This window comes from Dasypus novemcinctus, chromosome 19 (genome assembly GCF_030445035.2).
Source record: "Dasypus novemcinctus isolate mDasNov1 chromosome 19, mDasNov1.1.hap2, whole genome shotgun sequence".
Lineage (NCBI taxonomy): Eukaryota > Metazoa > Chordata > Mammalia > Cingulata > Dasypodidae > Dasypus > Dasypus novemcinctus.
Genome location: NC_080691.1, coordinates 19628860 through 19644744, shown reverse-complemented (window position 1 = coordinate 19644744; position 15885 = coordinate 19628860). Strand labels below are relative to the sequence as shown.

The 15885-nt window shown below is 43.3% G+C and overlaps 1 protein-coding gene across 3 annotated transcripts in view; it reads right to left on the bottom strand.

Moving 5' to 3' along the window:
• ANAPC5 (anaphase promoting complex subunit 5) overlaps nt 1-15885 on the bottom strand; it is a 48645-nt gene that overhangs the window by 16761 nt on the left and 15999 nt on the right. For all 3 annotated transcript variants that reach the window (XM_004475468.5, XM_071209783.1, XM_071209784.1), the window contains 6 exons: nt 13959-14060; nt 13053-13243; nt 8478-8559; nt 7039-7128; nt 5366-5547; nt 4207-4342 (listed from right to left, as the gene is read on the bottom strand). In XM_004475468.5, the coding sequence (XP_004475525.1) occupies nt 4207-4342; nt 5366-5547; nt 7039-7128; nt 8478-8559; nt 13053-13243; nt 13959-14060 (783 nt within the window). The remainder of the gene's footprint in view (nt 1-4206; nt 4343-5365; nt 5548-7038; nt 7129-8477; nt 8560-13052; nt 13244-13958; nt 14061-15885) is intronic.

Here is a 15885-nt window from a genome sequence, read left to right as displayed (position 1 = left end):
GGACCTCCCATATGGTAGACGGGAGCCCAATCACTTGAGGCACATCCACTTCCCTAGTCTGATTTTTAAAACTTTTAAAAATTGCACATGCAATACATGCCCACTCTGAAGCAACTTATAAAATACACAAAAAGACAAATTACTTTTAGTCCCATCAAAGAAAATCAGTTTAACATTTTAGTATCTCTCCTTCTAAACTTTTTAATGCACATAAACATAAAAAATATAAATATTCCCTAAATAGCTATACATACAACTTTTGTACATAGCCTATAAAATTACTATATGGCAGCCATTCAATAAATATTTTTGAAAGAATGAATCCTTCCAGTGCCATAAAATGCAAATCTTTATCATCATAGTACTCCATGAAGTAAATAAATTATGGCACACCCAAATAATCTCCTAGTGTTGGATATGTGCGTTGTTTCCAATTTTTTTCCATTTAAAAAATGTCACAGTGAATATCTCTTTTTGCCTTTTGTCCAATGACTTCCTGAGGATAAAACCTGAGAGGGAGAATTGCTAGACCAAACAATAAGCATCTGAAGCCCTTGAATGTAGATTCCTAACTTGCCCTCTGGAAGTGCTTTCACGCAGCTCTCTAAGGCCTTCTCCTCCCCCAGGACTGAGCATCTCTTCCTTTTTGACTGTGGAACTACCTATTTCCTGTTTCAACTGGAATTTCTTTGATGATTAGATTGAAGTATGTTTCATGTTTATTGGTCACTTATACTATTTCTGCGCATACCTGTTCCATTTTTTTTTTTACATTGTTATGTTACTGTGAAGCTTATCTTTGTCTTATTGATCCCCAAATTGTCCCTATCCTTTAATTAGGGAATGTATCTTCTGTCTACACAGAAGCTCATGTAGACCTCAAGTGAACTTTTATCCCAAGTGCGTAAATGAAAACTACATTGAATCATGATAAGATCATTCATCTCTTTATTTTTCTGCTTTTAACTAGCCAGTTCATGCCAATTATTTCATGAGTGCCACGGAGAGGTAAGTGTGTGGATTTAGGCAGCCTGTCATACCTTCAGGCCAAGCAGAGAGAACAGTGCACACACCTCAGTGTCCCCCAAAACCTCCCTTTCCTGACCTACCATTTCTGAGGCTGGAAGAGGAATGATATGAGATGAACTAGAATTAAACGGAAAGAGTAAAAAGAGCTGGGATTTTCCGGAAAGACTTTACTGTCTCCCCCAAGTGGCAGGAGGAAGCACAGAAACAGTGGCTCAGGGTCCTACAAAACTTCTTGTAGGCACCTTCAAGCCCCAATCACTGGCCTACCATAAGACAAAGTGCAGCATCCAATTTTCTTGGAAATCAGTTTCAGAACACAATTCAAATTACACATAAAGGAAATAAAAGAGCAAACAGAAACTCATGATGCAGTTACACTGTAGGTTGTCCAAGCTTAATTTCACAGGTACAGGTCTAAGGCGTATAAAATTAAAAACTGTCCTACAGGGAAGCGGATTTGGCCCAATGGATGGGGCGTCCGCCTACCACAATGGGAGGTCCAGGGTTCGAACTGGACCTCCTGACCTGTGTGATGGGATGGTCTATGTGCAGTGCTGATGCACGCAGGGAGTGTCGTGCCATGCATGGGTGTCCCCAGCGCAGGGGAGCCCCACATGCAAGGGGTGCGCCCCCTAGGGAGAGCCAGCCAGCGCAAAAGGGGTGCGGCCTGCTCAGGAGTGGCGCTGTGCATATGGAGAGCTGATGCAGCAAGATGACGCAACAAAACTAGACATAGATTCCCTTTGCCTCTGACAAGAATACAAACAGACACAGAAGATCACATAGCAAATGGACACAGAAAGCAGACAATGGGGGGGGGGAGAAGGGAAAAGAAATTTTTTAAAAAATCTTTAAAAAACAAAACAAAAAACTATTCTATGTAATGCAGGAAAAAAAACAGTAAAGAGGGACTCAAAGAGACATGCATATGTCAATTATTCATAACAGCCAAAAGGTGGAAACAACACAAATGTCCATCAACAAATAAATGGACTAACATTTCGCCTATTTCTACAACGGAATATTAATAGCCTTGAGAAGGGATGAAGTTCTGATCCATGTGGCAATGTGAATGAACCTGGAATTTACCATGTTGAGTAAAATAAGCCAGACAGGTATTACATGATTCCACTCACATGAACTATCTAGAATAAGCAAATACCTACAAAGTCAATCAGAATTTACTAGAGACGAGGGGAAATTAATGCTTCATAGGTACAGTTTCTGTTTTAAGTGAATAAAATGTTTTAATAATGGATGGTAGTGATGATAACACATATGATCAATGTAATTAACACCACTGAATTGTATGCTTAAAAATGGCCCAAAATGGGAAACGGACTTTGGCCCAGTGGTTAGGGCGTCCATCTACCATATGGGAGGTCTGCGGTTCAAACCCCGGGCCTCCTTAACCCGTGTGGAGCTGGCCATGCGCAGTGCTGATGCGCGCAAGGAGTGCCGTGCCACGCAAGGGTGTCCCCCGTGTGGGGGAGCCCCCACGCACAAGGAGTGCGCCCATGAGGAAAGCCGCCCAGCGTGAAAAAGAAAGAGCAGCCTGCCCAGGAATGGCACCACCCACACTTCCCGTGCCGCTGACGACAACAGAAGCGGACAAAGAAACAAAAGCAGACAAAGAAACAAGACGCAGCAAATAGACACCAAGAACAGACAACCAGGGGAGGGGGGGAAATTAAATAAATAAATAAATCTTTAAAAAAAAAAAAAAATGGCCCAAAATAGCAAATTTTATGATATATATATAGTAATTGATTCTCTAAAACTAGAAATGTTCATCAATGGATTTACCAAAATGTTCCACTCAACCATGGTATCTAGTAGAGGAAAAAGGGCCACCTTAAAGCTGTTTCAGTGCCATCAATTATGGAAAAAACAAAAGAGATGAACATGTAACATTCCTAGAGGAAAGCAAAGAGCAAGTCTGAGCTTGTTTGATGCTTTGATGTTAGAAAGCTTGGATGATCCTTCTCAGCCACAGGGAAAAAGCAGCTGATGAAATCACATGTGGAAATCATCAACTATAGCTCATCCCAGAGCCCAAAGCCTTCTGTACCCTTAGTTTTCCACAACTACTTAAGGTCATAAAATTCTAGAGTATGCTTACTACTCTTCTGAAAGGGGTGGAAACCATCCAAAGATCTTTAGGCTGCAAGTTACGGAAAACTGAGTGTTAAGATGTAAACTAAATGTTCCTTCTCAGCCTGAAGCAGTCAGAATGGACACTGTCCTAAAACCCTCATCACTGAGAAGTGAACGATAATAAGGGGGGGTATAACCGCTGACCAAAGCAGATCTACTGTTACTGTAGTTATTATCTTGTATTAACTGAGTAACTTGTAACCTTGCCTTGAGATAAAAATATATATATTTTTTTAAAGATGCAAGCTAACAATAACAGATACAGCAAAAAGGTAGAGAAAAGTAATATGATTGAGGGAACTTATTTATAGGCAAGGCAGTGTTTGGTGAGACAGAGGGCTTTGAATAAAAGAGGAATCCCAAGAAAGAAGATATCTTTGAGTAAAGGGGAGAAAAAGCTCAGAGGACCCTGAGAGACCTTTAATCAATCCCTCCTATGCGGAATCATGGAAAATGACTTGGGCTGTAATCCAAGATTATATCCAATTCCCACTGCCCTTCTCTGGAGTCAGTGAGGCTTGGGCCAGAGCCCTGGCTCTGACAGTGCCTGGCTGTGGGCCGAGGTCTTGCCTCCCTGGATCTCAGTTTCTGGTTCCGTGACAGAGGGATGGAGACGATGAAGCTGACCTCACGGCCACTATAAGGAGTCAGGCATGTAACACACATGAAGCAGCAAACACAGGTCTGGCGTGGGCACTACCATTTTAGTTCTTGTCTTTTGTTATGGGGTCCCACCCCTATAAACACACAGACACCTAGACCACCTTCTGAAAGCCTCCTTTTGGTTCCATTTGTTACATAGCAGTGACTGACTCTCTTATTCCCTTCATTGATGCCAAAAAGGGAGCCCAAATTCAAGGAGCTTTGCAGACCCCACACTCAGTCCACTTCCACTGGTGGATTTCATTCTTGCAGCCACGTCCACACCAGACCTGTCCAAGACACGAGGGGCAAGCACCAGGGAAAACATGGGCAGAGCTCCGTTGCCCCAGCAGCACGGCGGCTTGGTCACCCGCCTACCTGCTCTGCGTGGAGCTCTGCAAGGTGGCAGAGAGCGACAGCGAATGACTCCGTGTTGTTCTGCTGCACGCCTGCGGTAACCGACTCCAGGCTGTTCATGCTCAGCAACATCTGGGCTTGCTGAAGTGCCATGGTGCTGTGGGAGGAGGGAACAGGGCTGCCCTACAGTGGTCTGCAGTGGAGACTCAAGCCAACTGAGCCCCTCGCCAGGCTCTGGCTTTGTGGGAGCAGCAGCCTGCCAAGGCCCACTCTCCTGGACGTGCGGCCTATGGGGAAATGTGCGGTGGCCATGGCACAACTGGACTCTGAGCCCCCCAGGGCCCCCCACCACCCCCGCCTTCCCATGTGGTCACTGTATGTCAATTAGGTTTCATGGGTAAATTCAGCCCCAGTGCCATGCTGGCACCAGCTGATCTAGCAGTGGGAGCAGCAGCCAGCATCTACAGCTGTTTCAGCCCACGCCGTGCCAAAAGCTTATCTGAAGTACAAAAACAAGGCTGGTAAAATAGGTACTTCCTTTCAATATGGAATTCCTAGAAATAGTAAATGTGCTAGGTGGGAGGTGAAGTAGAGACAGAGATCCAGAATTTAAAAGCTGTTCCAGAGGGTTACTTCCAAGCTCAAGGAGGCTAAATGGAAAAACCACCACGAAGCTGGAGATTTTCCAGAGAAAACACAGAGTTAACAGGGAAGCAACTTCTTTTACACAGCACATTTGGGGTTCAGGGACAACTACAGAGTGCACCTCTGGCAAACAGAAAGAGGTCAAAGCACAGAGCCCGGAACTTGAAGTCATGCGGCCTGCTTTGCGGGCTGGCTCTGTCCCTCGTTAATACGGTTGTGATCTTGGGCAGATCAGATGTATCCATCTTGGTTTATTCATCCTAAAATATAGATAGCCCACCAGGTACTGCATGGAGCAGAGGAGAGAACATGCATGGGGAAAACATGGCAAAGTCTGTGCAATATGCAAAACGCTTTTAAACTAGAAAGTATTTTATTTCATCCCTAGCACGAACATCCTCCAAAGGGGGCGGGGGTGAGGGAGGAGGGAGCAGGTATCCATCTGGCCTTTCTTAGAACCAGTATACTGGCTTCTGCGTAGGTGTGGCAGGCCTCACGGGGCCGCGCAGCCCTGACCCTCTGCTGGAAGACCCACCTGCGGCCGTAGAGCCTCCAGATGGCCGTCTTCTGCGCGATGCTGATATCGATGAGCTCCGACAGGCTGTGCTTCCAGTGCAGGAGGTCGGAGTCCTTCAGGGCATCCATCAGCTTGTGTGCTGTCTTCCCAGCGAACGCTCTCTGCTGAACTAGGGACTGGATGCCCAGGGATGCGAGGTACTAAGCGGACAGAGATTAATTACATTACAGGTTTTGGGGTTTTTTTGGCTCTTCAGGAATTTGGCAGACGTTGCATTTCAGCATCTGCAGTGACAGCACTGATTTTCAAGAAAAGCACCTAGAGCCTGATACTGGCTTTAACCTATGAGACATGTTCCTGAGAAGTTGGGGCTAAAATAGAGGCTGATGGTACAGATGCTAGAAAGAGCCAGGGCTTTGGAGCTGGACAGGCCTGGACTTAAATGCTGCCTCTGCCATTTCTTGGGCGACATGGGGCCAGTCATTTAGCTCCTTAGCCAAGCCTCCGCTTCATCATCTGTAAAATGGGCATCGAGCCTAGCATGAAGAATTATTGTAAGGATTAAATAAATAATACGTGTTCAACACAGTGCCAAACCCTAGCAGGAGATCAAAAAGTCATGCCTATTATGAGCAATGAATTATTTTTTTTCATTAACTTCTGGTATAATTTTCAAGAATGAAACCTCAACTAAAATAAGGCAGTTTAAATGTATAACTAAAACTATTTCAGCAGTGTCACTGATTTCGAGAAGCCACCTCTCTTTCATCATTATTATCAATTCAATACAGCTAAGTTTCCTTTCCCAGAAGTGAGCCGAATGGACAATCTATAGAGATTTCCCCCTTATTTTAAAAGAAAACACATGAAATTATCACTCACAATTACTTTCAATTTTCTGGACTTTATAGCCAATTTTATGAGACAGAATGTTTAAGCAACCCCACAGCCTATCGTCCATTTTCAGGAAGTTTTTTTGGGACGGAAGAAGGTACTTCATGCCACAGTGATCTAGACTCTAACAGCAATTACTACTTCAAATGGGGACAATGTCTTTTCAATACCCTCAGCATCTGTTCCAAAGGTTCAGTCACTGAAGACTATAATTAAGGTCTTCCCCTGCCATTCAAAATGAGCAACGGCAGACCTGCCCGTCAGATTTACTGTTTCCTTGTTTAAAACAGGGATCAGCAATCTATTTCTGTAAAGGGCCAGCCAGTAAAAAATTTAGGCTTTGCAAGCCATTTTCAGCCTCTGTCACATCTTTTTTTATTTTTTCCAACCATTTGAAAATGTAAAAACTACTCTTGGCTTGAGGGCCATGAATAAACAGGCAGCAAGCCAGATCCAGCCCACAGGCTGCAGTTTGCCAACCCATGGTTTAAAAGTAAGTCTTGCCTAAAATTTTTCTAAGTGAATCTGTGCTAAGCTACTCATCAGTAAACTTCACAAAGCTCTCGTCAAATGGTAAGCACAACTTCCGCAGGGGTTGTCAGGATAAAGGGAGTGGGGAAGAACCTATCAAAAAGAATATACTAATAATTAAGGCTACATGAAACAAGCAAGAATAAAACCACACCTTGAAATACCCACTCTAAATCTATTATTGGTTTACTCCAAAGTTGAGTGAAAACAGAGACAAAGGCTTAAAACCATTTCTTTAAACGATCTCACGGGAAGAGGAGCCTTACCGGTAGCCCAAAATGTACTGCTTTCTTCACCGAGTGCTCCAGGAGAACATAGCTATCGGACCTCTTCTGCCCCAGCACATAGAGCCAGCTCTGGTTAAGAGAAACCACCAAAAAATATCACAACAATGATACTGGCTAATGGTCTTTTGAAATATCAGTGTGGTCATGAGAAAAAATCAAGAACTACCGAGGTAGGGAGTTTGCTTAATAGGTATAGAGTTTCTGTTCGGGGTCATGAAAATGTCTTGGTAACTGATGGCAGTGATGGTAGCACAACACTATGAATATATATGTTTTAAGTATAATATACTACTTAAAAATGGAAGCATAGACTTAAAAATGGCAAAACAGGAAATTTTATGTTATCAAACATGATTCCAAGCAAAAGAAAGTTCTTTCTTCCTGATACACTTTAAAGACCAATTCCTGGGGAGAGGAAGGAGGCAGGGAATATGGGAATCCCTCTATATTTTAGATGTATCATTTATGGAATCTAAAGCTTCTTTAAAAATAAAATAAAATAAAATAAAATAACCAATTCCTGAGACACGGGAGTTTAAAGAGAGTTTGCGCAAGCAAAGGAGACAGTGACCTAATGGTCCCAAACTGCCTCCCTGATTTTCAGGATTTTAGGGTTTTTATGGATTCAAACAGGGGAGGGTGGAGTGGTTACCATCACCATAGTAAGTGTATACACAGGGTAATAGTGTGTACACAAGGGCGTAGCTCGCTTAGAATGACCATCGCAATAGCAGGTATAATACAAGGGTGAAACTAGTCTATAGTAACCACTGGGGTGAGACCACTCTAGCTAGTTTTAGTAGTTTCAGGTATTAACCTCCGGCTATTCTATAGTACATAGGAAAAATAAGAAAAAACATCTACGTAACAAATTAGTGATCATACTCATTTGTTAATTCTTAACTCTCAGTTACAAATATATTAAAGCTGTCAGACTGAAATAAACAAGTCATTGATCATTATTACTGCTGACAGCAGTGAGTGGCAACTGTTCCAGAAAAAAAGCATAAATTAAATATGGTCTTTAACTGAGAAGGAGAGATTCCCAGATGACTGTTAAAATGAGTTTTGTTCTATTCATGTTTGATGATGATGCTTTTACAGGAAAGTGTCTCACCTAGTTACCAGGTGTAGCCTAATCCTTTTTGTAAATATGGTAGGTAAGGGTTTACTCTTTTGCATGGCAAGTTGTGTTAAGATGTGTGGACAAGAAATGTCCCCAAAGCAGAACAGATGCCACGAATTAAGAAAGGTAAAAAAATACAGGGTGCTCTTCCTTAATTCCTATGACCACCTAACTAGTCCCTCTTTGCCACCAAGGTCCTCTGCTCCAAGGACAAAACACCCTGATTCAAATGGGCCCTCCCAAGGCCAGCTCAACCCACAAGCACAACTCCCAGGCAGAAGGGTGGCCTCACCAAGCAGTGCTGGAGACACACGTGGTCGTTGGACTCCTGGGCAATCCTAATTGCTTCCTGCAGGGCGAGCTCTGCCTGTTGACTAACGACAGACTGAACGTTAATATCCGATTAGCAATGACAATCATGCGTCGGCAGGGGCAGTGGCAAGTAGCTGCACACCATTCAGCCAGAGGCAGGCTTACAAGGTCTCCCCCATCTGGAATGTCTCCCCCAACCTCACAACTTCTGTGAAGTCCAACAAACAGCCCTGCTGAGCTCTTCAGGATGCTTCCACAGCAATGCTATCCACACTGTACAAGTCGAGGCTTAATTATAAGCGCTGGTTCACTGGGGACCTCAAAATAGGACCAGAAATTCTGAGGGTACCACTTGTTAACTTGCATAAAGAATTTTCTTCCAACACTAGCAATGGCCCCACATAAGTCATTTTAATTGGAGAGAGCGGAATTGTTTCTCAAAAACTGTTTGCTCATATAAAGAAACCAGATACCTTTTTACCTATTTTACATTCCTTTTGAATCCTTTTTAGTACTGGGCTAATGCAGTATACCAGAATATAAGCTACTTGAGGGCAGGAAGCATATCTTCTCATATAGACCTCAGTAAACATTGCTGAATTAACTTTATTAAACATCTGATGACCAAATAATGTTGTTTAGGAAAAGGTTCCCAGGAGAACTATATAGACAGTACACCGAAACAGGATGAAAGAGATTATTTTTCCCAGGTAAGAGGAAAGGGTAAATCACCAATGTGGAAACTTCAAGGAAGTCAGGTAAACCCCTGAGGGATCTTACAGTTTTCCATCACTGTTAATCAGAAAATCTTCTATGAAAGTGTTCAGTAAATGAGCAAGAAGCAAACTGGTTATAAGAACTGAAATGTACTGGCTGTCTACTGTGTTCAAAATGCCAGAGCAGGAAGATCATAGCCTCATAACAATGGCTTCCTCCGTCACTCAGAGGAAATGAGTCCTTTCCTAGGCCTCCAGGACCCTAAATGTCCAATCCCTGCCATCTCTCTGACGTCATTCTCCACTATTCCTCATTTATAGTACTTCAGCCACTCCAGCATGCCAAATAAACTCCTGCCTCAGGGCCTTTGCACTTGCTGCTCTCCCTGCCTTGAACACTCTTTCCCAAGATACATGCAATGATCACTCCCTCCCTCACCTTCACGACTCTGCTTAAAGTAGCAGGTCAGCCCTCCCTGATCTCTGCGAAGATAACAACTAAACAGAGATGTGAAGGAATCGAGGAAGTGAGAGATCTGTGCCTATAGCTGGAGGAAGTGTTCCTCAGGACAGAAACAGCACTCCATCACTCTCTAACCCCTTTTCCTCATCTACCCTACCTGACTTGCTATAATTATATTTACATCTCCCCAGCTATAACGTAAGCTCCATGAGAAGAGGCAATTTTCCTTTTGCCCCTGCTGTATGCCTAGCAGCTAAAACAGTGCCTCGTATACTGGTGATGGTCAATAAACAACCATGAAGATTTTGGAAAAATTCTCCACAATTCCTATAAGCTAAGTGACAAAAATTTACACAGGCCGATAGATCCAGGACCAGACACAAAGAAGCCTGGCCCAGCATGTAGCAGGAGGTAAGAAGAATAAGCACATCAATAAAACTTCACCTTTCTTCATTTGTATTCCCTGCAACTAGCTGCCAAGCCATTGATAATGCTGTAAAAACAAAGGAAATTTTGTACATCGAAAGATGATTTGGATCTATCTAGTAGGCTATATACAAATTTCCAAACTCTAAGAGAAGCTGTTTTTTTGTTTTTTGTTTTTTAAGGAGATGCTGGAGATTGAACCCAGGACCTCGTACATGGGAAGCAGGTACTCAACCACTGAGATATATCCACTCCCCAGGAGAAGCTGCTTTTAACACAGAAATAGGTTACTGGTAAGTGTTACAAATTGCATTGCTATTTATTATAAGCACATAAAAAATGCAAAGAAAAAAAAAAAACGGAAGGCCCTGATTAAGAGATTATAAAAGGTAGGCAGATAAAAAACAGCAGTTATTAAAAGATATGGGGGAAGCAGATTTGGCTCAACTGACACAGCGTCCCGCCTACCATATAGGAGGTCCAGGGTTCAAACCCAGGGCCTCCTGACCCGTGTGGTGAGCTGACCCACGCGCAGTGCTGATGTGCGCAAGGAGTGCCATGCCACGCGGGGGACACCCCATGTGCAAGGAGTGTGTCCCGCAAGGAGAGCCGCCCTGTGTGAAAAAAGTGCAGCCTGTCCAGGAATGGCACTGCACACATGGAGAGCTGACGCAGCAAGATGACTCAACAGAAAAAGACACAGGGTGGCAGACTTGGCCCAGTGGTTAGGGCGTCCGTCTACCACATGGGAGGTCCACGGTTCAAACCCCGGGCCCTTGACCAGTGTGCAGCTGGCCGATGCACAGTGCTGATGCGCGCAAGGAGTGCCCTGCCACGCAGGGATGTCCCCCCCGTAGAGGAGCCCCAAGCACAAGGAGTGCGCCCCGTAAGGAGAGCCACCCAGCGCGAAAGAAAGTGCAGCCTGCCCAGGAATGGTGCCGCACACATGGAGAGTTGACACAACAAGATGACACAGCAAAGAGAAACACAGATTCCGGTGCCGCTGACAACAACAGAAGCGGACAAAGAAGATGCAACAAATGGACACAGAGAACAGACAACCACGGTGGGGGGGGGGGGAGAGACAGATAAATAAATAAATAAATAAATAAATAAAAAGACACAGATTCCCAGTGCCACTGACACGAATGCAAGAGTGGACACAGAAGAACACACAGTGAATGGACAGAGAGAGCAGACAATGGGGGGGAAGGGAGGGAGAGAAATAAAAAATAAATCTTTAGAAAAATAAAATAAAAGATATGGGGAAGCAGCTGTGGCTCAAGCATTTGAGCTCCGTTTACCATATGGAGGACCCGGTTTCATCCCCAGGACTTCCTGGTTAAAAAAAAAAAAAGGATGTTCCAGACCTGCACGGTGAGGCACAGGCCCCCCGCACGGCGCAGAGAGGCGCAGGCCCCTGCGCAGTGGAGCGACACACCAAAAAAAGATATTATGGAACCTCACAAAATCACAGTTTGGAGAGGCCTCAGACATTCTGGCACAACACAATCAAATGGCATCCCTGATCTAGGCCTGCGCAATCCACTGACACCTTTCTCAGGTGGTTCTTGTAGGAAAACCTCCTCCTTATAAGCAGAACTATTTTGCCCTTCAACCTACCCTTACCAGCTCTTGACCCAAACCGGCCATCAATCTCAGAAACCACCCACACACACACTTTTATTTTTTTCAGAGATGAGACATTTATTTGCAACAGAGAACAGAAGACAGATTCAGTGCATAAAACATCAAACTACCACCTCCCACTTCCAATGGAAGTGTGACTGGGTTTTCCACCATCTCCCCAGGTTTCATGTGGCTCAGAACACGAGCTCACTGCCCTTGGCCTGGCTCCTTCTCCCTCCTTCCTTGCCTCAGTCAAAGCCCCTTTCACATGAACATGGCAAAGATGGGCCAGGCTAAATCATTCATAATTCAGGCTCAGCACTCTCATACCCTTCCCACATTCTTTATATGACACGGCTTTGAATGCCTTCCATACCCTGGAGACTGTTCTCTCTACAAGTTCAAGCTTGTCAATGTCCCTTTTAAAATGTGACAACCAGAAATGAATGGAATTCCCCAAGTATTGCCTGGCCAATACAGAAAGGGGTAGAAGTCTCGATCCTTTTCCTTTGGACACTATACTTCCAAGAATATACCCTTAGGTCTCTACTCAAAAGGGCCTACAGCAGAGACCACATTTTTGATCCACGGGGACAAAGCCACAGGGGCCAGGGAGGCTCTCTCAATTAATGTTCCACCTTAGCACCATTGTTCACATTATTTAATTGTTCCCCAAGGAGTCTCCATGTTTTGAGTTTTGAACCACTTACTTCTACTTACTAGGTAATAATTGATCAAGTTTCCTACTTTCATTCATTAAAAACCTAGGTATGTCTGAACCACAAGGAATAAACCAGAGTCACCTAACTGAGCTGCCTGAATTTCATCCAAAAGCAAAACCATGTGACAGTTAGGAAGTCCATTCAGTCTGTTATCCAGGAAAGGCACAACTTCCTTGTGGCTTTTTAAAATGCGAAAAATAGCTTCTGCATCCCCATTACTAAACTCTGAAAACCCTTTTGGGAAGCTCTGGCCTAATGACCTAATTTCCTTTTACCTCAAAGGCTGTTGTTGTTCTTAGAAGTAATGAAAGCAAAAGGCATGCATTTGAAGAGTTATCCTAAATGGTGACACCAGGGGGCAGGCAACTGAGGTAGGAGGTTTCAACAAACTTGTCCCAGTGCAAAGAGGCTCCCTCTCATAAGTTATTGACAGGCCCAGGTTGAAGGGCTTCTCTCTCTCTCTGCCCCCTCTCTTTTTATTTCCTTCTTTTCCTCCCTTCCCACCCTCCTTTTTTCCTCCTTTTTTTAGAAAAATAATCCCTCGTGCCATTTGAGTTCGTTTCTTCAGTTTCTACAGGGAGAAAACTCTCTGAACTTACTAGTGCCCGAAGCGGCAGTGCAGGGCCGCGAGGTTCAGGGCCGCGTACCGCAAGCTGCGCCCAGAGCCCTCCTCGCCGTTACTTTTGCTCTCGGCTCCAGTCAGAATCAGGCGGTCGAAATAATGAAGGAGGCTATGTGTGGAACTGAAAACGTCTTGGACCCGGAGGTTGTTTAAGTAGCTGAGATAATGCTAAAACGAGAGACAAATAACATGTTTAAATGTATGCCTCCCACTGTGAAGACAAGGGCAGAGTTTTCCACTGGCTGCAAACACCCTTCTAAAATGATGGCCACAGTTAAACTTCATCTTTTCCCTGCAATATATAGCTGTTCTCCAGATACATATATACTACATCACTGGTGGTATTAGGACCCGTGGGTGAGAAGTGAGGAGGGGTGGAGGTGGGGCTCGGTCCAGGTACTAAGGAACACTGGGAGTACAAACCAAGATTTTCAAACCTGAATTCATATACAAGTTACAAAATTAATTTTTCTGTAGGTCCAGGTTAAAACAGTGAAACTTTTACTAGTTTACTAGTCATCTTCTATTTTGAAACTATTTTCGTTTTGTTTGAATCACTAAATTAAACTGCCCTCCAAATAGGAACATTCTAATTACTAAGGAGCAGAAGAGTTATATTTCTACCTGTAGATAAAGTCAGACATCAAATCCAGGTATTGTTAAAATCAGTCTACTCTATTCTATCACCTATGGTCCAAAATTCACATCATCAGAGAGATGATAAAGTGAACGAGAACATCAACAAAGTAAAGAAATATGGCCCAAGGGATGATGCTTTACAACCTGAACCAATTAACCAATACTTATTTGTATGGCTCGTCAAGAGAAAAAGTAACCCTGGCATTTTCCTCCAACTCAGCAACTAATTCTGGGAAAGACTCACCGCTTCAGCAAAATCAGGATTAAATTTCAACAAGTTGTTCAATTCTTTCTGCAAAGAAGCTGGAGTAAGAGCTTTGGTCTCATCATTCTTTAACAAGGAAGCCTGAAATTTAAAATGACAACTCAGTACACAAAGAAATGGACACTAAAGATACGGAAATAAATACTAAATAACATCACCTGACTGAAGGGATGAATGCACAACCAAATACCAAATTCCACTGACTGTACACTTTGGATGGATTGTGTGCTTTATTAATGTATCAATAAAATTGATTTCATTTTATAAAAATTTTATAGCATCACCTGATTATTTTTTCTTCAGAGGCTCAACCCTTCATGGTTTAGCCCTGTATCTCACCAGCTTAGCTCACTGACCCTCATTCTAGAAAGACCAAATCAATGCCAAACTCAGCACATACCATCTCCTCTCGAACATAACATTGCATCCTCTTTCTGGAATACCAAGCCTCCCAACCATCACTGCCCATCTACTCACGCCTCCCAGGCCTAGCAAACTCCTGCTCATCCTTCAGGTCGCAACTTAGACTTCAGTGACATTTATGAATTCTAGACTAGAAGCCCCTAGATGCCATTACAAAACCCCTGTACTTAGCATCCCTACAATAATTATCACACTTCATTAAAACTGCCAACCTGACCCCCAGCCTATAAGCTCCTCAAAGTCAGGTGGTATGTTTTGTGAACCCTTTATTTCTAGCATCCGCAGAGGGCCTTATGGCATCCAACTGTCCTGCCCCACCCCTAATTATCTGATTCATATGGATGAGATCAGCAAAGGTTATATAAAATATGGTGAAAACTAGTTCCAAACTGAAGGAGAGTACTTAACTGGTTTACAGACATTTTACTCTAGTTTTACCTAGACAAATTTTCCTTGAAAGTAATAACTTCTAATTCAATCTTTTTTATCCCCTGCCCCCCATGGCTTTTCGCTTGCTGTCTGCTTTCTGTGTCCATTCACTGTGCATGGTGCTGTGTCTGTTGTTATTTTTCAATCCCCCTCCCCCTTGTGGCTTGCTTGCTGTCTATTCTCTGTGTCCATTTGCTGCGCATTCTTCTGCATTTTGCTTGCTCCCTTTTTGTTGTGTCACCTTGCTGAGTGGGCCCTCCGCAGTGCTTGCAGGCTGGCGGCTCTCCACAGAGTGTGGGCGAGGCTGCCTTCACAAGGAGGCCCCGGGAAGTGAACCCAGGGCCTCCCATAGGGTAGATGGGAGCCCAATTGATTGAGCCACAGCCGCTTCCCTCTAATTATATTTTAATTATATTACGTACAAAATTCCAAAAGTACATAAAAGCATACAGAAGAAAACAAAACTCATCAGTAATCCCACCACTGAGAAATAACACTAATACTCCAGTGGGGGAGCAGATGTAGCTCAAGTGGTTGAGCACCTACTTCCCATGTATAAGGTCCCAGGTTCAATCCCCAGTATTTCCTAAAAACAAAATAAACAAACGAAAAAAAATCAACTCTCACTGGAGAGCAGACATAGCTCAGTGGTTGAGGTTGAGCACCTGCTTCCCATGTACAAGGTCCTAGGTTCAATCCCTGGTACCTCCTAAAAATCAAACAAACAAAAAAACCCACAATACTCTAGTGTATATATTAATCTCTTTGTGTTTATGTATGTGTGTGTACACATATGTTTAACAAAATTAATTATAATGATATATAATTTTACTTCCTGCCCTTTTTATTTAACATATTGTAAACTTCCTTTCATCATCAAACTCTTTGAAAATAAGATTTTTATAGCAAAGATATTAACGCTTTGATTGTTATATTTATTGCAAATTTTTTTCCCATTTTATTATTTGCCTTTTATATTTGTAAGAGCATGTTCCGACATGCAGACATTTTTAATTTTCATACTGAAAAATCAAATGATCTTTTTTCCACGGCT